The 12,481-nt window shown below is 41.0% G+C and overlaps 1 protein-coding gene across 3 annotated transcripts in view; it reads right to left on the bottom strand.

Moving 5' to 3' along the window:
• Nucleotides 1–222: 222 nt before the first annotated feature.
• Nucleotides 223–12,481, bottom strand: part of aifm1 (apoptosis inducing factor mitochondrion associated 1) — a 66,950-nt gene continuing 54,691 nt past the window's right edge. For all 3 annotated transcript variants that reach the window (XM_068047718.1, XM_068047717.1, XM_068047719.1), the window contains 6 exons: nucleotides 11,434–11,522; nucleotides 11,171–11,311; nucleotides 10,654–10,796; nucleotides 10,394–10,518; nucleotides 9,376–9,572; nucleotides 223–2,277 (listed from right to left, as the gene is read on the bottom strand). In XM_068047718.1, coding sequence (XP_067903819.1) covers nucleotides 2,206–2,277; nucleotides 9,376–9,572; nucleotides 10,394–10,518; nucleotides 10,654–10,796; nucleotides 11,171–11,311; nucleotides 11,434–11,522 — 767 coding nt within the window. In that variant the 3' untranslated portion in view covers nucleotides 223–2,205. The remainder of the gene's footprint in view (nucleotides 2,278–9,375; nucleotides 9,573–10,393; nucleotides 10,519–10,653; nucleotides 10,797–11,170; nucleotides 11,312–11,433; nucleotides 11,523–12,481) is intronic.

Below are 12,481 nucleotides of genomic sequence, written 5' to 3' on the forward strand. Positions count from 1 at the left end.
GTGGAAAGTAAATGTGAAGATGGAGTGAGGCCGGATTTCTAGCTGGTATGGATGCCCACCTTACTGGAGGCTGCACCAACCTGTGGAAATATGCTCTCATAATAGTTTTTTCAGGAGAGAAGGAAATTAAAGAGGATTTCCACACCAGTTTGAAATACATAAATAATCAATGTTTGATCATAAAAATCACCCAAGTACAAGTAGAAACAGTTTGAAGCAATGTGAAAATTGAGAATTCTTTTTTATAGTGCCAGAGACCCCAAGACATTTGCGTCAAATTATCTTTATTGCAACGGTACTTCTTTAAATACAGAATTTCACCAATACATTATTTTACCAAACACTAACAGAATCAAAATTTCTCACTCTGGATAAAGCTGTCCATGTGTAAAAACAGGCATTGGAATACAAATACAAATTTTGTCAAGAGTCTGGACTTGTCACTTGCTTGCAGTCATAGAATATGACTGTCTAATTGGGAACTGTTTTATTCCGAGTTGAAAAGGTAGCTTTACATCGGATAGGCTCAATATTATTCAAGGAATAAACATTATTTCCATGAAATCTGCCTGCTGTAATTTCAGCATCTACCATCGAAGAAAACAGCTTCCTAACTATCCATCTTGTTCCATGACAAAAGTCTTTGTTTAGGATTCAAGTTTCATAGCAACATTATAACTGCTCCTTCCTTGAGTCGAAGTTTGTGCGGTGGCATACCCATTGGAGTTAGACTGTATCGAACTTCTGGAGGGTATAGACTATTATCATCTTCTTATTCTATAGAATCAACACTGATGTATTCTTTTCAGGTGCTGAAGGTACCACAGAATCAATAACATTTTCTGCTGGCTTATACAATGGACCTCAGTAACTGATGAATTTTTATTAGGGGAGAAGGAACTCACAAGTCTGATTATCATCCACTACCAGAAAGTACATTTGTAGACAAGGTCAACTTGGGCTTGGCTGTGGTTGCATAGTTCACCGGCTGATTAAACTACTACTTAAGGATGGTAACTGGGGTGAAGCACTGAGGCCAACAGAGTGTTTAGATTGGCTGAGGGCACCTGGTCAAGGATTTAATATTAAGTGCAATGTTCTAAAATTCAATGTAAGCAAAACTATCAAAATTTAAATGCCACTTAATTATACACTTTTTGAATTTTGTTGCTCTGATTTCTTTCAATAATGTTAAAAGATTTGTAGGTTTTTGATTATTGGTTTGAACTACTAGAAACTATACCAAATTAAACAGTTTGAGTGTGCCATCTTTATAAGTGATTTATCACACAGCTCAAGTTTTCATTAAGTCCTACTTTAAAAAGGGGAAGAAAGGTACCGAGTTGGGGTATGCTGCATAATTTATAACAAGTGCGCTCATGCAGAATCAGATGGATCTCCAACAACTTCCAGGTTGGACTATGCTTGTGACCCCACCTCAAAATTAATAAAGTTGCTCTTTGATAATGTGACTCCTTCCTATTGGTAATGTTACTGAAGATGCTCTGAAGGGAAGGAGGCCTGAAGTGGCAGGCCACAGAGTAGCAAGAAGTTTTTATGCAAAAATTACTCCATGTAGAAATCATAAGAGTAATGCTAACAAAAATTACTTCCCAGCCATATTCTACTTCTTCAGGTGATTTTCTGCCTACTTTTAGGGCTCTTCATAAATCTGAGGACAAGCAGGTGACCTGCTCTCAGAGGTCAGTCACTGCTGCAAGGAAGCCACCCACACTTCGATGCATCAAAAGCTACATGACATCATGTCCAAGTATCCCTTCTTATTGGATACTTCTGCCTTTGCTTGGCAACTATCTCAAATTACCAACTTTAAGTTGGTGTTGAACTTCAATCTTTAATCTAAACTGGTTTGTCATACCCTCCTTGCCATATTAGTACATGATCTGAAAACATTAACTGACCAAAAACAAATGAGGCATTTTCAAATGAATTTAAAGGTTTAAATGAAGATACATTTTCAACTACCATTTTTACATTTATTTTCAATATTTAGTTCAGAAAATCCTGATCATTGTGTGCACATGGTACAAATATCTTTACTTGGTCAAATTTTAGATAATGGGAAAATTCACAAAATATTATTTTCATTCTGAGAATTCAAACTCTTGATTTTCTGCATGAAAGAATGTTTACAATTTAAAAAAAAATCTAGACTCTTATATACACAGTTAAACTTTGGGCATTTTAATCTTCATGAATGTTGAATAACTTTGCAATTTCATTGAGATCATCATGTTCTTCACCATCCTTAATGACCTATAGGAAAATAAAAAAAAATTAAAACAAGCAAAATATAAACGGGATCCATTAGAACTTTCCAAGATATTTTCAAAATGTCTTCCATTAGAGTTTTCCCTCTGCATTGTATGCTGCCGCCCACCAAGAGTGCAAACCTTGATCTCCTGTGCCAAATCCCAATACAACAGGTAAATCATTGGTGGTCCAGACAGAGCAACAAGGCAGTGTTGTCAGGATGTTTTGCCTGCAAGACTTGGATCTAGAAGCCTCTCAGACAGGCTGGAAAAACCTGTACGTTTGTACAGGTGAACTGTTCATAAAGCTTCTACCAATACGGTTCTAAATTGGCAGCTGGAAGATGCCATGCTAGGTGACAGAGGAGAACTTGTGTGGAGAACTGTGAGCATGACGCAGCATCTTACTAATGTGGCACAACAAATTAATTCATTGGCCTGGGCAATTCCATTATCGATGAATAGAAAAACATTTCCTGAAAGAAGTAAATCTATGTAAAAAGAAAAACCATTTTATTTCCCCATGTTTTCACTACTGTTTCCCTCTCTGTAGAAATGTGAGGTTATCCACTTAGGTTGTAAAAACAGAAAGGCAGATTATCTGAATGATAACAGATTGAGAAAGGGGGAGGTGCAATGAGACCTGGGTGTCCTTGTACACCAGTTGTTGAAAGCAAGCATTCTGATGCAGCAAGCAATTAGGAAGGCGATTGGTATGTTGGCCTTCATTGCAAGAGGATTTGAGTACAGGAGCCAGGATGTCTTACTGCAGTTATACAGGGCCTTGGTGAGACCATATCTGGAGTATTGTGTGCAGTTTTGGTCTCCTTATCTGAGGAAGGCTGTTCTTGCCATGGAGGGAGAGCAAAGAAGATTTACTAGGCTGATTCCTGGGATGACAGGATTGATGTATGAGGAAAGGTTGGGTCGAATACGCCTATATTCACTAGAGTTTAGAAGAATGAGAAGGGATCTCATAGAAACCTATAAAATTCTAACAGGACTAGACAGGCTAGATGCAGGGAGGATGTTCCCGATGGCTGGGGAGTCGACAACCAGGGGTCACAGTCTCAGGATACGGGATATGCCATTTAGAACCAAGATAAGGAGAAATTTCTTCACTCAGAGTGTGATGAACCTGTGGAATTCTCTACCACAGAAGGCAGTGGAGGCCAAGCCATTAAATATATTCAAGAAGGAGTTAGATATATTTCTTAATGCTAAAGGGATCAAGGGATATGGGGAGAAAGTGGGAACAGGGTACTGAATTAGACCATCAGCCATGATCTTTTTTGAATGGCGGAGCAGGCCAGAAGGGCCGAAAGGCCTACTCCTGCTCCTATTTTCTATGTCTATTGCTTGTGCCGTGAAGCAGTTCAATGCTTTGTCCCATACACTGTGACATGAACAAATCCTATTAGGTTATTAAGTTACATTTGTCAGGAATAGTTTTATTATTGTATTAAACCTATACTACTAAAATTAAATTTTAATATGCTTTAACTCTGACTTCCTCTGACCTTTTTTCCCCACTGATCCCCTAAGCAAATGTTTAAATAGTCTTACCTGCCTTCCATTCTACAGATAGCAGTCACACCATTAAACACTGGTCTCTGATTGGCTGAATACAATTCTAAAAATGCAGATTTTCCAGCTAATTGGGGCTCAAGTTTGTAAAAATTGAAAGATCAAATTTCAGCATGTTCTACAAGTGCTAGATTTTAAGAACTACCTTTGAAGTGCATACCAATTATCTCATCAAAAGCTCTGGCATCATCATAATGCCTCAAGTATCCATGGTATTTTTGGTGCTCCATGCTTTAAGGGATATGCCTCCAACTGAACATATAACCTTTAAATTAGTAATTTATCCATCCCATACTACTAATTTTTTTTCCATTACAATAACTGGCGTTTTTGTGTGCAGTGCAATGGACTTGATTACAGTAGACGCTATGACAAGCTTCACTGCAGATTCTCCATCATTACCTTTCACTTCAATCATTATACAGTGAACAAGGTTATTTTCCTGTATTCTGCTACCTTAAAAAAAAACCTAACATACTGATCACACAAGTCTCTGTACTTTCAGCTTGGTCTTCTCCCATCACTTAAATTATACCAGAAGCTCATTCCCATATAGCCGAAGAATAAATTTGAAATAAGCATCCACATACACTACAGGATGACTTCTTGCACAATTAAATGGAATAATCCAATAATTTAATGAGAGCTCTGGTAAGATGTTGTCTACGCAAGTGCATCAATGGAAATAATTTTGGCAGGGGGAATGGGAGGGGGTGGAAAGTTGCTCATAAGTATAATGTAAACTGAGTGCTTGTCAAACTATGTCCTGTAATGAATCTAAATGAGAACTAAAAGGTCTCCAAATTGAAATGATACACACAACTCAGCAGTTCCATTCCAACCTTTAACCTTCATAAAGAATATGAAACCATAGGAAGCACTTCCAAAAGTTGCTTGTTTTTCACCCTAAATGAATAAAGGACACTTAAATCTTTGTTTTGAAGACTGTTGTGTATAGATGTTAACTCAAATTACAGTTCTTGTAACACAGAAAAACATCTCTGGGTGTTTCCTAGAAACATAACAAAATGGACACTGAGGCAAAGCAAAGGAGGAGAAATTCGGAGGGGAGATCAAAAACTCAAATCTTGAGAACACACTTAATTTTTTTTTTTGAGGGAAGTAACAGTGGTTAGCACCGCAGCCTCACAGCTCCAGCGACCCGGGTTCAATTCTGTGTACTGCCTGTGTGGAGTTTGCAAGTTCTCCCTGTGTCTGCGTGGGTTTCCTCCGGGTGCTCTGGTTTCCTCCCACATGCCAAAGACTTGCTGGTTGATAGGTTAATTGGCCATTATAAATTGCCCCTAGTATAGGTAGGTGGTAGGGGAATATAGGGACAGGTGGGGATGTGGTAGGAATATGGAATTAGTATAGGATTAGTATAAATGGGTGGTTGATGGTCGGCACAGACTCGGTGGGCTGAAGGGCCTGTTTCAGTGCTGTATCTCTAAACTAAACAAGAAAAAAAACTGGAAAAATTGTCAAAAAATCCTGAAATGTGACACATGCTCTTCTTGCTGGATTCCCATCCTTCACCCCCGTTAACACCCTAAACTCTGCAGCCTATATTCTATCTGTCGCGAAAACCCGACGTGTCAAATGGGAAATATTAACCTTGTCTGGAGACTTTTACTGGAAATTTTATTTTATTTTTTATTTAGAGATACAGCACTGAAACAGGCCCTTCGGCCCACCGAGTCTGTGCCGACCAACAACCACCCATTTATACTAATCCTACATTAATTCCCATATTCCCTACCGCATCCCCACCATTCTCTTACCACCTACCTACACTAGGGGCAATTTTACAATGGCTAATTTACCTATCAACCTGCAAGTCTTTGGCTGTGGGAGGAAACCAGAGCACCCAGCCGAAACCCACACGGTCACAGAGAGAACTTGCAAACTCCGCACAGGCAGTACCCAGAACTGAACCCGGGTCGCTGGAGCTGTGAGGCTGCGCTGCTAACCACTGCGCCGCCCCTATTGTTACAAATTCTAACAAATAACTTTTTTTTTAAAAAAGTAAACTGGCAGCCAAGATGGCCAACATTTGAAACACCAAAAGGAGTAGACTGGAGACAACACAACTGACACAACCTAGCCAGAACAATGGGATGCTCTCTGATTAAATTACCTGGAATGGTCTTATCAACACTGTCGTCAGGTGCCATCGACACCCACTGACTTTCAAAGAGCCAACCCTCACCAAGTGTGACTGGACTTGGGGGTACAGCCTTGAATCTCAGAAGATTCCAGAAGGACCTCATTAACACCACAAAGAGGTTTGGTAATGCCATGTGACTGCTTGCGCATCTCTGGGGAGACTGGAAGCTTTGTCAGACAGAAAGGAGAGAAGAGTAACTGAAAAGCCATCAACGAAGCAGCTCTCTCTCTCCAGTCAGACCAACATAACCAGCAACTAGGGGACAAAAATCGAACTCCTCTTCTGCCTTCAGAAGCCCTGAGATAAGCGAGCCCACCACTGTACATGTGGTCCAGCGAGGACTTCAGGACTACAATTTCAACTGAGAACTCTGGGACTGAAACTGTATTTAAACTCCATTTGTTCCGGACTCTACCACCAAAGCTGTTTTCCCTCTGTAATCTATTTGTGTTTGTGTGACTCTCGTGTGAATGTGTGCGTGAATGCATAATGTATTTTAGTAATTTTAACCAGTTTAGATGTGGAAGCAGGTGCTGGTGCCACTTTTAAAAGGCTGTCAGCCCTGTGGACAATTCAAAAAAGTGCAGAATTCACCTCTTTCCACCCTTCCCTAAACACAAAGTGCAGCGTTCACCCCTTCTCCACCTCAGTGGCACCAGCTTTCCCAGGACGGGAAAGTGAAGGCGCGCAAGTGGTGCTCGTCGCGCTAAGGATCGCAAACCGAAAGCAAGATCGCGGCAGTTTATATCAGTCCTGTCATACAGCGGCGAAGGGGCCGCCACAGAGCTTCCCCGCCGCCGGGAAGATTGAGCATGACAATCCCGGCATGGGTTCTGTGGCAGCTGCTGCCATTCCCATTTCCCACACCGCCCCCACCCCCAGCTCAGAACCCGGTGTTGGACTGGGAACAAAATCCAGCCCTATGTCTGCAGATGATGTTCCAGCAAGTAGATAAGGAAGGGGTTGCAGTGGAGGTTCAAGAATGGATACTAAAAAGATCCAAAAGGTGACAATGAGGAAGAAACTTTTTCCCTTAGCGGAGGTTTAGTTTAGTTTAGTTTAGAGATACAGCACTGAAACAGGCCCTTCGGCCCACCGACTCTATGCCGACCATCAACCACCCATTTATACTAATCCTACACTAATTCCATATTCCTACCATATCCCCACCTGTCCCTATATTTCCCTACCACCTACCTATACTAGGGGCAATTTATAATGGCCAATTTACCCATCAACCTGCAAGTCTTTGGTATGTGGGAGGAAACCGGAGCACCCGGAGGAAACCCACGCAGACACAGGGAGAACTTGCAAACTCCACACAGGCAGTACCCAGAATTGAACCCGGGTCGCTGGAGCTGTGAGGCCGCGGTGCTAACCACTGCGCCGCCTGGTGTCAATAACCAGGGGGCAGAGATTTAAGGTAAGTGGCAGGAGGTTTAGAGGGGATTTGAGTAAAATCTTTTTCACCCAGAGTGTGGTTGGAATCTGGAATAGACTGCCTGAAAGGGTGGTAGAGGCAGGAAACCTCACAACATTTAAGTATTTAGTTGAGCACTTGAAACGACATAGTATACAAGGCTACGGGCCAAGTGCTGGGAAATGGGATTAGAATAGACAGGTGCTTAATGGCTGGCACGGACACGATGGGCCAAAGGGCCTGTTTCTGTGCTGTAGAACTCTGACTCTGATTGGATGAGCAACTATTACTAGAAATTCTCTGACTATGGTCAGATAGGTAAGAGTAGAACTGTGAGGAGAGCCCAATGGAGCCGGACAATGGGGGAAAAGCTTTTGGAGGAAAATTGGTTGATTGGTTGACTGTTGTCGGCTGCAAAGGTTGAGGAATATTGCACCATGGTCAGTCTGTGTCATTTTTTACTTTGGTTTGTGCCATTTAGGTGCTGTAGGGAGGGCAGAAGTTGGGTTAGAGGGATTTAAATCTTTCATTCTCCCCAATGCAAGTCCTGCCTGGAGTTTTGTATTGTGACCCTGAACAATGAAACTGCCTTGGTATGGAATTTACAATTTGGTTATATCATTTTACAAACAATATACATAATCAATTATTTTTTATTTTATTTTGAGCTACAGCACTGAAACAGGCCCTTCGGCCCACCGAGTCTGTGCTGACCATCAACCACCCATTTATACTAATCCTACACTAATCCCATATTCCTACCACATCCCCACCTGTCCCTATATTCCCCTACCACCTACCTATACCAGGGGTAATTTCGAATGGCCAATTTACCTATCAACCTGCAAGTCTTTGGCTGTGGGAGGAAACCGGAGCACCCGGCGAAAACCCACGGAGACACAGGGAGAACGTGCAAACTCCACACAGGCAGTACCCAGAATTGAACCCGGGTCGCTGGAGCTGTGAAGCTGCGGTGCTATCCATTGCGCCGCCCATTAATAAATAATCAACTTGAGTAAGCATGCTGATGGCGTTACTGCAGATCATTAATGTGCAATTCCGATGGGTCCAGATCCACACAGGTGTTGCAAACTTGGTTGATGTGATATTTCATAAATCAGCTGATTAAAGTAAACAGAATTGCAACGAAATAGGCTGAGTCTCTTTTCTCTGGAAGAGAGAATGGGCCTGTATTCTCTAGAGTTTAGAACAAAAAGTGATCTCATTCAAACATACAAAATTCTTACAGGGCTCAATCGGGTTGATGCAGGAAGGATGTTTCCTCTGGCTGGGAGGTCGAGAACTAGGATATGCAGTCTCAGAATAGGAGGTAGGCCATTTAGGAGGAAAGTCTTCATTCAGAGGGTGGTGAACCTGTGGAAATCTCTACCAGAGAGCTGTGGAGGCTCAGTCATGGAGTATGTTCAAGACAGAGATCAATAGATTTCTAGATATTAAAGATATCATGGGATATGGGGATAGCGTGGGAAAATGGCATTGAGGTAGATGATCAGCCATGATCTAGTTGATTGGCGGAGCAGGCTCGAGGGGTCAAATGGTCTACTTTGGCTCCTATTCCTATGTTCCTGTGAGGGGTGACCTAATAGTGGTTATTAAAATTATGAAGGGGTTTGATAGATATACAGAAGAGCTTTTTCATATGCAGAATTCAGGAGAAACATCTTTACCCAAAAGTGTGGTTAGAATGTGAAACTTGCTACCACCTGGAATATTTGAGGCATATTGCATAGATGCATTTAAGAGGAAGCTAGTCAAGTTCGTGATGGAGAAAACAACAGGAGATATTGATAGGATTAATTGAAATAGGATGGGAGTAGGCTCATGCAGACTAAAAACACCAGTACAGACTAGTTGGGCCAAATGGCCTATTTCTGCCTGAAAATTCAATGTAATAAACTGCAACTAACCTTTCTGGCAATCGGCATCCTATTAAAAATATTCCACAACAGAATTCCCACAATCACTTTCTCTCTCAAGTAGAAAATGACACCCTTTCCATAGTCCTCTCCCTCCTGCGGCGGACGAGCTGAAGAAGCAGCACCAGTAGATACACTTACAGAAGCAGCTACTTCTTCAGTCTCACTTTCCGATCGGATTCCTGTACCTATATTCGTGAACAAAATATGCAGTAGTCATGGTTAAACACATTTGGACCATCTAAACAGGAAAAACTGCTAAATAAGTAAGTAGCCAATGCTCCTGTCACATGTCCATTAGGTTTCATCAAAAGGTGAAAGGTGCTACAGCTTCATGTGCTATCTACACATGCAAGCCCTGTACGGTAATGGTCGCTGGACAGTTATTAAGAACAAGAATCCAGTTGAATTTCAATCTTTTTATCCGGGGGTACTAACACCACTTACAGCATCCCTGGTGTAACCCTAACTAAGATAGGCTAGCACAGCAAACACCAGGGATTGAGGATTGGACTGTTCTAGTGTTTATGTCTCAGCATCATACACATCCATGCAGCCAACAGATAGAGTTCTGCAATGGAGACTTTGCTTGAGCGTCAAATTTTGATGAAATGTTAGGACTGACTTTAATTTTTGCCAGTGACGGATAACAGGCAATAGTGGATGTTATAAGCCTGGCCTGACTTTCCCTTCCATTGAAGGCAGGGTGTCAAATTACAGCCAATCTGCTACTGCCTGTTTTCCACCACCGCCCACAGTTAAAATCAGGTCAAACATTTCAAATGCAATTTAGTTTAAAGTGTAGAGCAGGAGATTTTTCTAGGTGTTAGGAGGAAATAAACTGCTAATATCAGCTTGTTTGAGAAAAAGCACAACATAATCCAAAAACAATATTATGAATATAACACAGAAGGTATAAAAAGAAAATGTGCTAATAAAAGATGGACTCTTGCTACATACCAATAGTGCCATCCATTTGTTTCTAGTAAGCAAATATTCTATAACATACCAGAGTCTTGTGTCACAGCTCTGGGGGTGTCTTTAGCAGTTCCCTTGGCAAACACTCCCACAGTAGGTAAACCACTGTCCACGATACCAATAGCTTCATATCCTACATCCGGACCCAAGTCACTCCTGCAACAGAAGGAATTAGTTAAACTAGAAAAACATTTAAGGGGTTGTGAAGAATTGATCAGTATGAGACATTTACATTTGTCATTTATGTTTAAATATAAATCTACTGTAAGAAGGCACTAAGCAAACTCATACCAAAACATGGACTGATGCCAATAGGGCTTTGCAGCTCCCGTCATGTTCTCACCAGCCAACCTGCCACTCACTACAGCATGGTCATGGTGTTCCACACGCCTCCTGCCCAACTTAAGATCATAGAAACAAGCAGCATCTCCAGCCTGCAGGGCATAAAGGGAACACAAAGTGAACACTTACATGTTTTGTGAAGTAGAAGGCAGTATGCATTTTGTTTCTGAAAAATTTAGCTATATATTTGTATCATCGTTTACAACTAGAAAAATTGGCTGGGAAATGGTTGGCATTCATGCTCAGTTTCACAACTCTACTGTAAATATCATTTTACCTAGGATAAAATCTTCCAGAGGGAAAGAATCTAGATACAGAAAATAATAAATTACACTACTGTAGATCATGCCTTCATATTTAGAAACTTCTACTCTTACACTATATGTGCACCACTAATGACATAGTTGAAAAAAAATTCATATTTTAAAATCAGTTTCCAGAAAGGTATTTTCAGGCAAAGACTCACCACCCAAATATTTGAACGTGCTTGCAGTTCTGCATTTACTCTGAATCCACCCAAGTCTGAGTCCACCTCCATTCTTGCAGACTTTGCTAATTCCACACGAGGCTCAAGACCCACTGCTGCAACCACATGATCAGTTTTTATCTGCAAACAGGATAGCAGATCAACTCATGGTGGTTTAAGTGGAAATTTGATTAAGACAACTAAAATACTTGTTTAAATATTGCAAATTCACAGACAACCAAACCTGTGTTTAGAATACGTACTGTTTGACCATCCTTAAGTTTCAGAATAACTTTCTTATCTTGATACTTCGCAGATTTCACAACTGTATTGGGCATGACATTAACACCCTCTAAAAGTGGAAACAAAAGTTTACATCTCATGAAACAACTGTAGTTATTAAAGGTTTTGTACATGGTGGCCCACTGACCCAGAGGGATAGACCAAAAGGTTTCCCATGTACATGTAGAGCTAGTCGATCTCAGCCAGATGAGAGATAGGGACACTACAACTGGCTTCAGACTCTGGGGATAGTAGAGGAGAAATGAAGATTCAGCCAGGGCTCCAGCTCCTGACCATTATTATTTCATTACTCCACTGGAAATGAGAGAGAGACAGAGATAACAAATGACAAACAAAAAGACACATCAGGCAGAAATCCTTTAGGAGAGGGGAGAGAGAAAAAAATGAGAAAACACTGCATCAATTTAGTTTGGAATTAGAGATTTTCAACCAAAAATAAATTAAATTGTGCTTCTCACGGTCCAGGAGATTTATGCAGCAAGTATCACATAGGCCGAGAAAGTTTCCAGCTTTAATCCCTAGACTATGCATTAAACACACTAAAATTGGCCTCGTGTCCATAGTAGGAAAGATTAAAAAAAAACTAAAATCAGCCAACTCACCCACTCCTAAATGCTATCCAGCAAGCCCTGCTGGAAAAGCATATTTATATAGACATTAGGTGAGATCAGGTTTTGGGTTGAGTTGTACAGCTCCATCACAGCTGAATAAGTCCCTTAACACTAACTGTCAAAATTTACACATCAATACCATCTGCCAATACCGCAGCCAACTAGTCCCAATGGATCTGTATACCAGCAGGAAGCCAGTACTTTCTTGAAGAGGATAGCAGAGCAGACAAGTTGGAAAAAAAAATCAAAGGCAAGTGGGGTAGGGTGGGGAGGAAATGTGCAGTGAGAGAGGAGAAATTACAATTCAAATTGATAGGAATCAGTTACAGAATATCAGAACCAAAAAGATGAGAAAACACTAGTTGTCGTACTTTGTTACAGATATAAAACAATCAAA

The sequence above is a fragment of the Heterodontus francisci genome, chromosome 15, assembly GCF_036365525.1.
Source record: "Heterodontus francisci isolate sHetFra1 chromosome 15, sHetFra1.hap1, whole genome shotgun sequence".
NCBI classification, from domain to species: domain Eukaryota; kingdom Metazoa; phylum Chordata; class Chondrichthyes; order Heterodontiformes; family Heterodontidae; genus Heterodontus; species Heterodontus francisci.